Source organism: Python bivittatus, unplaced genomic scaffold (genome assembly GCF_059951505.1).
Source record: "Python bivittatus isolate LINGU-HERP-01145 unplaced genomic scaffold, Pbiv_v1 ctg000560_np1212, whole genome shotgun sequence".
NCBI classification, from domain to species: Eukaryota; Metazoa; Chordata; class Lepidosauria; order Squamata; family Pythonidae; genus Python; species Python bivittatus.
In genome coordinates, this window is record NW_028277083.1 from 8,490,009 (window position 1) to 8,503,144 (window position 13,136).

Sequence of the window (13,136 nt, forward strand, 5' to 3'; positions counted from 1 at the left end):
TTTATTCCAAGATATGCAGGATTACATACAAACTGGGTTGCAAAGCATGCTAGATCAGGCTAAAATGGAGTGGTTAGCTTATGTTTTGGCGTTTCCTGGGAAGCTGGCCATCGTCTTGGCATGTTGTATGAACCAGGCCAATACATGAAGTCATTTGTTTGGTTGTGAACACAAGAACTATGTTTTCAAAACCTGAATTTAAAGTGTTGTGTGAACCTTAATATATTCTCTCCCCTGCCCCTTTTAGCCACACGGTAACACTATGAGATTTGTGAGACAGAAATGCTATATTCACCCAGCGTGCTCAACCCAGATTCAGAATGAACCCATTTCTGGCTGTGCGGCATACATTGACCCATGCAGGAAACAAACAGGCAGCATTTGCTTGTCGGGCTAGATTAACCAAGGTTAACTCCTATCAAACTTGCTTTGCTGTATGACTACATTTGCTTGCTTTTTATCTGGTTAAGCGTGTTGTCTGAACACTGTCTTTGACTGGCCTGGGGTCACTTCATGGCCAAGCGAAGGTTTGAATTCTGGCCTTCCCCAGTCTTAATTGATCCCTGTCCTGCTCCTGCTTCTTCTTCCAGATTTTCTCATTGATCCACCGCCGCTGCCCCTTCCCCAGGACCTTGGAAGGTTTGGAGATGAAAGAAAGTCCCTGGGAAAGAGGTTAAAGGTGGCCCCCCATCAGGTTGCTCCTGGGTCCTGCTTAGTTCCCTGCTCGTTTCCTTCTCCATCAGCAGTGCCTGTGTGCGCACGTGTGTGTGTGTCTGTGTGTGTGTGTGTGCGTGCGCATTAGTTGGAGAGGGAAGCAGAAGAGACCCACGCTCTGCTCCCGACTCCCATGCAGGTCTCTTCAGCGAAGCTGCAGCAGCCCAAATCTCCGCCCCTCCTCCTGGCAGGGAGGGGGACGCGTCTCCTAGCAAGAGAGTTTTCCCCACTGGAGAACTTGGCCAGCGCTCTGGCGCGGAGGGGGGGCGGTAATGGTGGCGCCGGCGGTGGAGGAGGAGTGGGGACACCGAATGGAGAATGAAGAGAGAAGGGACTTGACTCTTTTTCTCCTCCCCCCATCCGCTTTTCCTCTGCAAAAAACATTTCGTTCTGTCTCTAACCTCCCTCTCCCTTCTTCCCTCCCCCCCCCATCTCGCGTGGATCCGTTGATCGCCCACCCCTAGCCTCCCCAACGGCTTGAGTCCCCCACCCCAGTTGCCCCCTCCCCCGCACTCTTGCTGCTTCTGCTCCTCCCCCTCCTCCCCTCTTTTGGCCACTCATTCACTCTCTGGGTGCCTCTCCGCACTCTACAAGTGCCGCCGCACACACTTCCCTCCCCAGCCTTAGAAGCTGTGGGAAGGTGGGAAGAGACGAGGAGGGGGTCTGGCGGGGGGGGGAGGAGGAGGAGGAAGAGGAGGAGGAGGAGGAGGAGGAGGAGGAGGAGGAGGGGTACCCCGCCCCCCAACCCCGCATGCTCGGCAGAGGCGGCCCTGCAAGGCTGCGCGGCCGCTCGGAGCTGCCCGCGGTCCTGAAATCCTGGAGCTGTCCGCGGTGCTGAAATCCAGCCCTAGCTACTAACTGCGGGGAGAAGAGCGGGAGAGCGCACCAGCGGTGTCTGCCCCAGAGAGACCCCCTTTATGTACAATCCTTGGCGCAGCGCCGGAGCGTCGGGAAGCTTGAATTGCGGCGGCGGCAGCAGGGAAGGCAGCCTCAGGTGTCCTGGTGGTGCGCTGCGAAGGATGAAGGGCTTCCTCCGTTTGGTTTTGGGCTACTTGGCAGCAGACCTTCTCCCCCCTCTCCTGTGTCGGGCACAGGAGAAAGTCGGGCAACACCTGGGCAGCATCGTGATGCTGTTTGACTCCGGCGGGAACCACAGCCGAGCTGGTGAGCCACCACCCGCCGACGCCTCGGAGCCGCCCCCCAGCCCGGAGGCATGCCGGGGCTACTTCGATGTGATGGGCCAGTGGGACGAGGCTTTCAATTGCAGTGTCCGCGGCTACCCTTTTTGCTGTGGCACGTGTGGCTTCCGTTTCTGCTGCCAGGATCAGAAGAGACGTTTGGACCAGGACATCTGCACCAACTACATCAAGCCTCCCTGGCTTAACGGGCGCAAGATGACCAACCGACCCATGGACCCATCCCATGACCCCACCCGTGACAAGACGAACCTCATCGTCTACATCATCTGCGGGGTGGTTGCCGTCATGGTGTTGGTGGGCATCTTCACCAAACTGGGGCTGGAGAAAGCACACCGGCCCCAGCGGGAGCACATGTCCAGGTAAGCTGAGCCTCTTCCCCCTCCCTTTCTGGGATCCTCCCCAACCCACTCCCCCTCCCATCCCGATGCCATATGCCACCTGCCGCAGGCCTGTTGTGCTGTTTCAGCATTGGAAAAAACTCCCAGCCACGTTGTGGTGAGTATCTTCTCTTCTTGGAGCGGGGGGGGGGGGGGGTAGGTGCTGCAAGGGACATGCCCCCTCCTTCAATCTTGGAAGCCTTCCATAGAGCCCTGGGAAAGAGAGGGGGATGCTTTGCAGGGGCATTAAACCCACATCTCTTGTGCAGTGGTGGCCAAAGAGCCCCCCAACAGTGAGAAGGGCAGGAAAGAAGTATACATGCACTCGCAGATGTTGGAGAAGCAGAGCAGCAAGAGAAACCATTAAGGATGTTGGGTCATTGTGGCTAGAACTGCAGAAAGATTTTCCCCATCCCATCTGTTGCAACTCTGGTGTGTGGGGCAAAATCCTCTGCAGAGGCAGATCAGCATGCACACACGCCAATATGCCCACCCTCCCACTCACAAACACACACACACACACACACTCACACTGTCTGCATGCACACACCCCTTTGTCAGCATGCTACTTTGGCTCAAAAAAGTGGGGGTCTTTCCTTCACTTCCCAATCACCTCTCCTCCCAACCTGGAGCTGCATGCATCCACGAAAAGCAGAGATAGACCCTAACATGGAACCCAGTCGATACACTGAACATGCAGTTCCAGGTGGGTCCAACTGCAACTCACGTAAACCCATCCTGGGAGGCATAAACTCAAAAAAGCTTGGTCTCTGCCATAGAGATAGAGATGCTTAATATCATGATAACATCACACACACACAGATTCTGCTGTGTGGTGAGAGCACGCGTTGGGTGAAAAGCAGTGTATAGATGCGTCTGTGGTGCACAGATTTGTTTCAGAGCTGTATCCAGTGAGCTGTGGTTGGTTTAGTTCAAATCTACGCCCCCTTCTCTTTGCCAAACAATGCTGTTGGGTTTGAGCTGTTTGCAACTCCAACCGCCTCAGAGGCTGAGGACTAGGCAGGTGGGACCAGCTCTATTTTGGCCTGTTGCCTCTCCTTGAAATTCTACCCATCACCTCCCCCACCAAATTTCCCTGCTACCCACCATTATGGCAACAGGAGGGAATCAAAGTCACAATTCATTTGTCAAGTTATTTGGTCTGTCTGATTCATTATGCTAATCCCCAACACATGAAAGCAAAACAGATGGGGAGAGACATTTTGCAGATCAAATAAAAACAATTAAAAGTAAAAAAGGGGGGAGGGGAAGAGAAGCAAAGCAAATAGCTTTATTACAGGGGCAAGAAACCAAGAACCCAGGTGCTTTGCGGTGCAGCTCCTCCTGTATCTGACTATTGGGCTGGGTGGTGGAGGTGAGAACTATAGTCCAAAATCAGGTGGCTTTTCCCTGCTCCATCAGATGGATATTGGCATTTGGGAGAAGTTCTCAAGACGAGCAATGATATCACAAGTAAATGCTTTGTAATGGGCGCAGCTGAGGTGGTGGCCAAAGTCAGCCAGGTTTTTCATCTTCTATCTCCCTTCCCATTGTCTCTCTCTTCTTCCTCCACCCCCAACACCCAGGATGGACTGACTAAACACCTGGAGTACCTTTCTAGTCCAAAATCTTGCGATTTGCTTTGTGATTAACAGCTTCCCCCTGCATCCAGGCACCCAAAATAGTTCTAAGAATGCATCACCCATTCCTTTCACTAGCAATTATTTGCTATTTATAAACTGGCTGATGGGCAATCATTTTTTACTACCAAGAAGAAAGCCTAGTGCAGGAATTTGTAGGGAACTGAACCTCCTGTGCAGATGATCTTCTGTAAGAAGGAAGATTTGCTAATGGGGCTGGGGGGGGGGGGGAGGGAGACAGTGAGAGAATACCCTCTTGTCCTATTGGAGGGGTCTAATCCACTAAATTCAGGCCAAGAAAGTTCAAGGATGCCTTTCTGTTGTCTGCTTTTTGAAAAGATTGGAAAAGACTTTTGCTCCTCCTTCTCCTTATACAGATCTGAATATGTTTCTGTCGTCTCTGCACCAAGAGACTTACTTACCGAGTAAGGTACGCTGGTCACCATAGCATTCTATTGCTGAAAGAATTGGAATTGATGTATTTACACTCATCCTGCAGAATCTGAGATTCTGTGCAGTTAAACAGGGCCCCAATTTTGATTCCACCGTGTTTCTTTCTCACTGCTCCCTCCCAGAATGGAGCTTATTCTCTCTCCTATCAAACCTTTCCTCAAAATCCAACTTCTCCATGAGGACCAAACTGAACAATCTTCAATTTTTCCTCCATCACTGTAAGGCATTTGCCTATATCCACAGCTTATTGTTTCCAAAAGCAAACTTTTAGAAAATAATTTCCTTGGAGGTTAGTGGACTTGGTTTATATGCTTCTGTATGCACCAGTACAATCCTGAATGATGACTAAAGGAATGAGCAGAAGCTATGATTGCCCAAACAGGACACCTTAAACCAGAGAAAAGCAATGCCAAGCTTGGTGGAGTCTATTTTGTGTTTACTACAGTCTTGAGATCAATCAAGGAGAGTACATTATAGACGACAGAGAACTGATTCTGAACAGAATACCTGTGAGAACGTAATGAAGTCAGGAATTTCTTTAGATGCTCCAGAATGTATTTTGCTCCTAGTTTTTCCCAGTCAAATCTCTCCTGGTTATTCCAAGCTCACTTCCTTCACATGTGCAAGGAGGGGAGATTTGTCTGATTTTGCTGTTCTTTATTGGAATCCAAGATTCTTGCTGATCTACTACAAGTTGCCAGAGATCTGCCAACAGCTCCTGGTCATTCTTTGACTCACCCCTGCCCCCAAATTCCTTCTTATCCAGCAGATTGGCCAGCTTTAATGGAGACAGTTTCACCTCTGACTTCTGGAGTAGTTCCTAAGGGTGCAAAAGGGAACTGGTGAATGGGGGCATCCCTTCAGACTGAAGGGCAGAATAGCGGGAGAGTCTAGACTGTGCAACCCACATTCCATCTGAGCAATGTCCAGTTAAAGAGATCATAGGTTGAGATGACAAGAAGATGCTATTTCACGAAAGGGACAAAGCAGTTGTTGGGTGCCTTGCTAGGCAACCAAGGCAGAACTTGTTTAAACCATCCTGCAGTCCCTGGGCCTCTCTAACAGCCAGACATCTTTCCCTGACAGTTTCACATGCTTGCAGTGACCAAAACTATTCCAAGCCTGCGTCATTCACCTAACCTATTTTACCTGCTTAGTGAATTAATCTTTTTTCTGGGTTGGCCCCACAGATGTACAAAATATAGAATTAGCTAATCATAACTTCACCAAATGGAACGGGTTCACACATGTTAAGTCTCCTTCTCTCTGTAAATGTCTATGTGATATATGTATGTGCGGGTGTGGCCATGTGCTTGTCTGTCTCCCTCCATCCTCTAATCAAGGTTAGCACAAACCAAGTTTTGCATGGAGAAGCAGATGTTAAGGCTTTACCTGACCTGGTTAAGCCATTATGTGAACATAGCTGAAAGATAATCATTTTGGGGGAAAGGGCAATATACAACCCTATCTCCCTTTTTATTTATTGAAGATACTTAACAGCTTTTGCATTGATCCAAACTTAAATGCCTCGGTAGCATTAAACACATTGTAGCAGAGATGTTGCATGGCGTTTACTTGAAATAAAACATTTCCATCGGTTTGCTTATTTGATGCTGGGATAATGTTTAAAAAATTAAAAATTGCTGCAAATGGTAAGAAATTAGGTGTTTGATCCCACTTCAGGCCTGCATTGGTCCAAATTAACTTTCTAGACCTGAAGAGTCTGAAAACTAGATCTTTAGGAGAACCTCTGGAGAAGGAATGGAAGATGAATTATTCTCTGGACAAGGGGCATCATGAATGAGTGGTTGAGATTGCTGGCAATTTTTTCTTCTTGTTTTGTGCTATATTGCTTATTTTCAACGTTAATTACCGTGTTGGGGTTTTGTAAGATGCTTCGTCTGGCGTAGTGGTTAGGCATCAGGCTAGAAACCGGGAGACTCTGAGTTCTAGTCCTGCCTTAGGCACAAAGCCAGCTGGGTGACCTTGGGCCAATCCCTCTCTCTCAACCCTGGGAAGCAGACAATGGCAAACCCCTTCTGAAAAACCTTGCCAGGAAAACTGCAGACTCTAGTCCAGGCAATCAACAGGAGTCAACACTGACTCGAAGGCACAAAACAGAACCACAACAACCCCCCCCCCCAAGATGCTCAGAGTTGACAAATTAGAGTGACATAGAAGCCTGTGCAATCAATCAATCAATCAATCAGAGGGCCATTGGGTCTTGCATTGAGTGCATGCTATTTGAACTCCCTGGCATGCTGTCTGCATAGCTCTTCAGATGGCTTCACATGACACATTCAACCAGATCAGATAAAGACCTGGCAGATGCATTCACATCACAAGCTAAGGTGGAGAGCATTATTCACCATAGGTTAGTTTCCCCCGCACTCCTGGCTTTGTAGAATGTATGAAGCCCACCTATTTGTGATCCAACATATTGGGTGAAGTCAGCACATGAGTTAATGTAAGGATCTGGTTAAATGCATCTTTTGAATGAAAGCCACAGTTCCAGAAAAGGAATCTGAATTTTATAGTGGTGTGATAGAATTGGGAACTGAGGAGAGGAAGAAGCAGACCACAACTCAGTATCTCTACAGAGAACATGTCCTGCATTTAACACTTTCTAAATTTCTGAAAATCTTCCAGTGATAAATAATAGCAGGACGCCCACCTGTTATTTATTGCATTAAAGAAAAGCGAGGGAATTACTCTCTTTCAATTCTGAAGAAACAAAAGAAATCTTGTGCTTCTGGCTAGGCTAATTCTCTTTTCCTGCCATGCATCTTTCTTTTGATTCTTCTTTGGCTTTTTTTATGTTTTGAGGCTTGAAGGTTGGAAAAAGGAAAGTGGAATTTTCTCCTCTGTATCCCAGGCCTTCTTGAGAGTGAAAAGTCTGGGAAAGGCTAGAATGATGGAAAGGCAAACAGCAGCCCCAAGGAGAAGATGCAGAAACTAAGGGAAAGTTTGAGCAAAGCATGCAATAGAACACTGGTGCACAAATCTGAAAACAGACTTCCAGTCTATAGAATTGTAGGTGAGTAATAGAAAATATAGGCAAGAAATACGAAGAGAATGGAGAAAAGGTTAAGATGATAATTACTCAATAGAGAGATGGGCAGAAGACCTAATTCTAGTGTTTTCTCTCTCTTTTTAATTCTTTTTTGTTTTCTTTCTTTCTTTCTTTCTTTCTTTCTTTCTTTCTTTCTTTCTTTCTTTCTTTCTTTCTTTCTTTCTTTCTTTCTTTCTTTCTTTCTATATTTCTGTCCATTTATTTTACTGCATTGAAAATGCAGTATAGGCATATATAGATATATAGGCAAGAGAAAATAAGATAGACAGAAAATAGAGAAGTTAAAATAGAAAATAAGAATTAGAGAACAAAGCCATCAAAGGTTTAGCCACCAGAAAGGAGAAGCAGGTGTGTCTCTCTGCCTATGACTAATTCCAGTCCTAAATCAAAATACAACAGAGAGATAGAAAGGCGTCTTAATCTCTCACCTTTGGGTGGAATTCACGTGACCAATCAAACATAAAATAGCCAACCATTTTTTAGCCAGCATCTTGTGCAAACCCAAACCTAGGTAGTTGATCGCTTAGGGTTGAGTGCCTGTACAAACACTGGCCATTGATAGAGCCAAGATTTGGTGGATCACAGGCAAGTGTGCATAAATACAGCATAGAGAGAGTCTGCTCTGGAAAAGCAGCCAAGCTGGCCCCCAGCAGAAGCAGGAGAAACTACAGGCTCAGTCTGCGTCCAAGAGAAACCACATCCGACTAAGAAATCAAAGGTGTAATTCCCCACAAGTGAAACTCTACTTGTGGGTAAAAATCTGTCATAGTCTGAAGCTGAGCTGTGGGTAGGGCTCCTGAGAATTCAGTTTTCAAAGCCCTCTCTTGCACACAGCTGCTTGCTGGAAGAGGGTTTTGTTTATTTCAGAGACTGGTGGATGCTGTGGGTGAACTCTCAGGCTGTGTTTGGATTGTGCTTTTGTGAAAGGCTGCAACCACAACTGACCTTGGGTAAGCCTCCGGCATCTCTCTTGCCTGTTGTGATTCTATGTACTGTTTCCAAGCAGCCAGCTGGCAGTAAGGGTTGGGGTGCATCTGTTCATGCCGTGATGCATGGAGATGTATTCTGGGGTGGGTTTTTTTAATGTGCTCAAATGCTTCTTTTTCTTTGGAGAGGGGAGCATTTCTGTCAGTGATCATACGTGCTGTGGAGCACCCCTGTTCTCTTATTCCTGATGCTGCCTTGCTGGAATTTGAATGAAGAGGGGCTATGAGTTATACACTGCCTTTCTTTGCCTATGTCAGTACAGTGCCCTTAACCAGGTCAGGTAAAGCCCTAGTAGATAACATTTGTGCCACAGGCTTAGCTTGGATAATGATACGCTTGGTTCCTTTTTTGTGCTGACATGTTGTACCAATTTCAGTGTTTTGGAAGCTAAACTAAGCTAAGCTATAAACTAAGAAAGAAGGCTGATTCAGTAACCTGGCTAAGCATGTGTGAATGCAACTTTTGTCTATCTCAAGGGAGTTTCCGGCACTCAAGGCAAGAAGAACCTAGTTAAAGGCATTGTGCTGGGTTTCCCTACCTGACTATCCTTGAATTTCAGATTTCTCAACAATATCAAGGCTAGCTGGGGTAGATATGAGCAGATGTCCCAACTGGGAAGGCTGTGCTAAGTCTTAACATGGTTTGCTAACTGGTGACAGGTTGGTTTATAATTTGAGATTTATAGTATAGCGTGTGAACCCAGTTAATACTTAATTGTGTCATGAACAGAGCTCTTGAATGTCCATGCATTTGGAGTTTCCTGCAGAGACTGTTGAGTGAGGTTACTTCAAAGGGTCTGGAGAAAGCCATAATTTCTCATTCTCCACTTTCCTGCAATATTGTTCCATGGGTATACTGCCTTTGATTAGTTAGCCAAAACTGTATCTTCCATGTACACGAGGGAAGATCTCAGCTGTCTTCTAGATGAGGGCAGTGTTCAAGGGTTTTCAGAAGAATGTAAGACAGCTAGGTGGAAAATTAAGATATTTGAAAGCCATATGACATTGACTGAGTGTTAGATGTAAATGAAAAAAGAGAGAAGGGAACAAAGTATTTGTTAAGTAGGGTGTCGATGATGCGGTGGAAAGTAATGAAGAAGAGCACTCCAAGCTGCAAGAGAGTGTTGCAGCTTTGTCAGGGATGATCCTATTGATCTCCCTTGCAGCATCCTTGCAAGGCTAGCTAAGCTAATAGATCATTTGTTAGCAGGTTGGACAAGAGCAGACCCTAATGAGTTTATTTCTATAGGCATAACATGTTGTGTGAGCACAGCAACTGGGGTAGGCTTTCGTGTACAGAGTACACCAGCCCAATAGGTGAGGAATCCAAACCAAGGAAAAGGAGTTTCAATCCACCAGTAGATCTCTCCATGATTTGCCACAGTTCAGCAAAAATGTCATACTCCTAAAGGCCTAATAATTGCAAGAATCAAACTTTAAAAAAAAAAAAAGCTGTGAGCTGAATTGCTGGAGGGAAGAAGTCAGAGACGATTTTGGTGTGTCTGTTTGTCAGCTTTGTTTTGATGCCATTCTCTTGTGCCTAAATTGGCTATCTGCCCAGCCTCATTTTCCTCCTTAACTTTTCTCCCAGACTATATTGTGCACCTCGAGATAATCGCTCTTAAGGATTTGAGTCCCAGCTGAAAAGTTGGGCTGATACGTCACAATAATGGAGAATATATACGTAGCTCAGTGTTATATATTGTTGGGTTCTTGGTGTTCTCTGGACTGGCTTTCCTTCTTGTAGACATTTCATCACCAACCCTGGTAATGAAACACCTGCAAGAACATCTGCAAGAAGAAAAACAAGTTCAGAGACCACCAAGAACCCAGCGTCATACTAAACCAAAATATGGTTTGCTTCCTTGTGGCTTAGCTTGGGGCCCGAACTCAGCCTGTTGTGGTTTATTTATTAAACCATGGTTGGACCAACCATCTTGACTTAGAATGTGAACTGGCCTAGATCTTACAAGTCTGATGATTGCCATTTCTGCTTTAAAGCATGATTAAAACATATCCTAGGGGAAAAATGTGATACACTCAAAATACTTTGCTGATGGAAGAATTTGGTGTTACTCATTATCCATGTGGGAATATCTCCACCAACATGGGAGATCTGCCAACTGAGGCTTTCCCATCCAAAAAGGCAGAGAAAACTGGAGGAGTTCAGTTATAATTCATGCCATGAACACTGCCTGCTTTTTCTGACATCTATTTAGTTCAGCTTCTCTTTCTGGAGAGCTGCTCATTTCCCTATGATTTGGGAGGGGCCCAAGTAGAAATTCCCAATCCTGGGAATCTCAGATTGCACTGATAGAGCTAACTGCTTGCTTGGCAGGTCAATCTTGTACGAAATGGAAGTCAACCACAGAGAGACACCTGGCTCCTGTTTGCTTCTTAAGACCTTTCCCATAACAAATGCATTCTGCACAGGTTGCATTTTAAAACAACAATTACACGTAGAGTGCCAAGAATGCCTTTGTTAGTGTAAGCACTGCCTGTTCACATTTAATCTCACAGTCATAGGGACTAACCTATCTTTTTAAAACAATCTGTCCAGACTCTATCTGTAATGGGGAAGAAAATAAGGGCTAGGTATTTTGACGGTTGTTGCCTGACCTCTCTTGTGAACATTGGCGAGCTGATGCGTTCACTTCGCAGTCCGGGCTATTTAATGCTTTCATCTAAATTCTTCATGCTTATTAATGGAGGCAGGAGCCTGGGTGTGAAAGGAGATTGCTCAGGATGTGTTAGGTTGGAGTTGATGATCTGGCACCTTCCCAATGTTTTGGCTGGAGCTGCTCAGAAAAATCCCCTTGCTTTTTTCCCCATCAAGTCTTCCTTGCCCTCTAACTAAAGAGAGGTGGCTTTGGAAAACTCTTTCACCGGGAAAGAGAATTTGGGAAAAATCTTCTGGGTGGGGTATGAGTTCTTGTGCTTATTGAAGGACCAGAGAGCCAAGGGGGGGGGGGTATATGTGAGTGTGCCCGGTCTTTCATTGTATCACGGTTGCTGCAGCACACTGCAGCTTTCTTGGCAACTATTAAATCCCACGGAAAGCCATCAGGAGGGATCTTTTCCAAACTAGGAAATGTTGACAGGCAAGGAGGCTTCAGAGGGAGGAAAGATGCATCACAGGAAACACCACCCCAACAATAAAGTTAGCTTAGAAGTGACAACCAGGAGGAATGAGACATTCTCAACCAACGTGAGGTTAAGCCAATGAAACAGAACCCTCTTCTGTAAGGGAGGGAAAAACTGCTGAGAAATTTCAAGGCAGATGCTGGGATGGTTTTGAACGTATAATTCCCATCAGGCTTAGCTGACCTCCCCATAGTAAAGGACTCTGGGAATTGTGGTCCAAAACGATTGGAAGTCTTGCTTTGTCTATCTCACAGCTGGATGTTCTTGATGTCCCCAGCCCGGCTTTTAGAAGCTCTGCAGACATTTCCTCTCTTGAAGGGTGTCCTTGATTTATTCCGCTCCCATTTGAAAATAAGATGTTGCTATTTCTTGCACTTCACGTTCTCCTCCTAAACATGTTGCTGTCTCCAGCATTTTAACGTATTTATAACTAGCTTTGTCAACCTTTTTTTTTTCTTCCTGTGTCCAAAAAGTCTGCCGTAATTGGCTGCTTCTTTGTAGGCAAGTGTTTGTGTTTGATTTTTCTTTTTCATGATTTAGGCTCTGCCCAGAACTGCGGATTGCAATATACTATAATAATATTTCCCTCTGAGCAGCTTTTTTTACTCGCCTTTTTGAATCTGGGGCCAGTTCTGTGTTTTTTTGTTGCTGCTGCTTCAACTTTTTCAGATCTTAAACTTATTCTGAGTATTTCCCCTGATTTCCCTTTCTTTCCTCCCTTTTTTTTTCTTCTTGGATCAGGCAAGCTTGTCCTTTTCCCATTTTTCTTAAGGAATCTGAATTTCCGGAACCTATTCAACCCGAAAGTATCCTTGATACTCAGCCATTCTTGACCGTGGGCAAGTATTATGTCTTTCATTTCATTTCATTTCATTTCATTTTTGATTTAATGTTTGATTTGATTTTTGATTTAATTTTTGATTTAATTGATTTAGACACTACCCACTCCAACTGACTTGTCATGGTCAAGAATGGCCAAATGTCAAGTGTAACATGCTAGACAGGGAGAAGAAAGGGTTCAAGTCTCTTCTGATTGTCTCTTCTGTCAGTAAAATCTGGTGTTAACTTTTCTTTTTCCCTTGTCAGTCCTACAAGGCAAACCAGACTGAGAATCCAATGCCCTATAGGTCAGGACCACTCTTATTAGAACTGCCATAGGAGCAGAATCTTGCAAGTCTGAATGTGTTTCCCCCTCCCTCCCTTTCTTTTCATGTGAACTAGGGAGGGTTTGTCTGAGAGGTTTTCTCAAATTACTTTCATGGCCTGGGCTCAAGCCCCGCTTATCTGACTGTTGCCTTGGTAGCAGCACTTCCTCCTGTCCTTCAAGGCCATTCCCTCTTCCTTCTACACCCCTCTTCCACCACATTTTCTGTCTGTAACATTGGCCAGAAACTGCTACAGAGGCAAGAGCATGACCACTCTAAACTCTACTTGGATTGAATGGGTTGGCTTTTCCCCAGAGTAAGATGGGGAAAATTGGCTTTTTTTCAGAATTTGGTGGATGTAGAGGATCACTAAGGCTTCTAGCCATGGAACAGAAGAAGTGAATG

The 13,136-nt window shown here is 45.7% G+C and overlaps 1 protein-coding gene across 1 annotated transcript in view; it reads left to right on the forward strand.

Annotated features, from left to right (window-relative positions):
* Positions 1 to 1,733: 1,733 nt before the first annotated feature.
* SHISA9 (shisa family member 9) overlaps positions 1,734 to 13,136 on the forward strand; it is a 152,222-nt gene continuing 140,819 nt past the window's right edge. The window contains exon 1 of the mRNA XM_007421985.2: positions 1,734 to 2,272. Coding sequence (XP_007422047.2) covers positions 1,734 to 2,272 — 539 coding nt within the window. The remainder of the gene's footprint in view (positions 2,273 to 13,136) is intronic.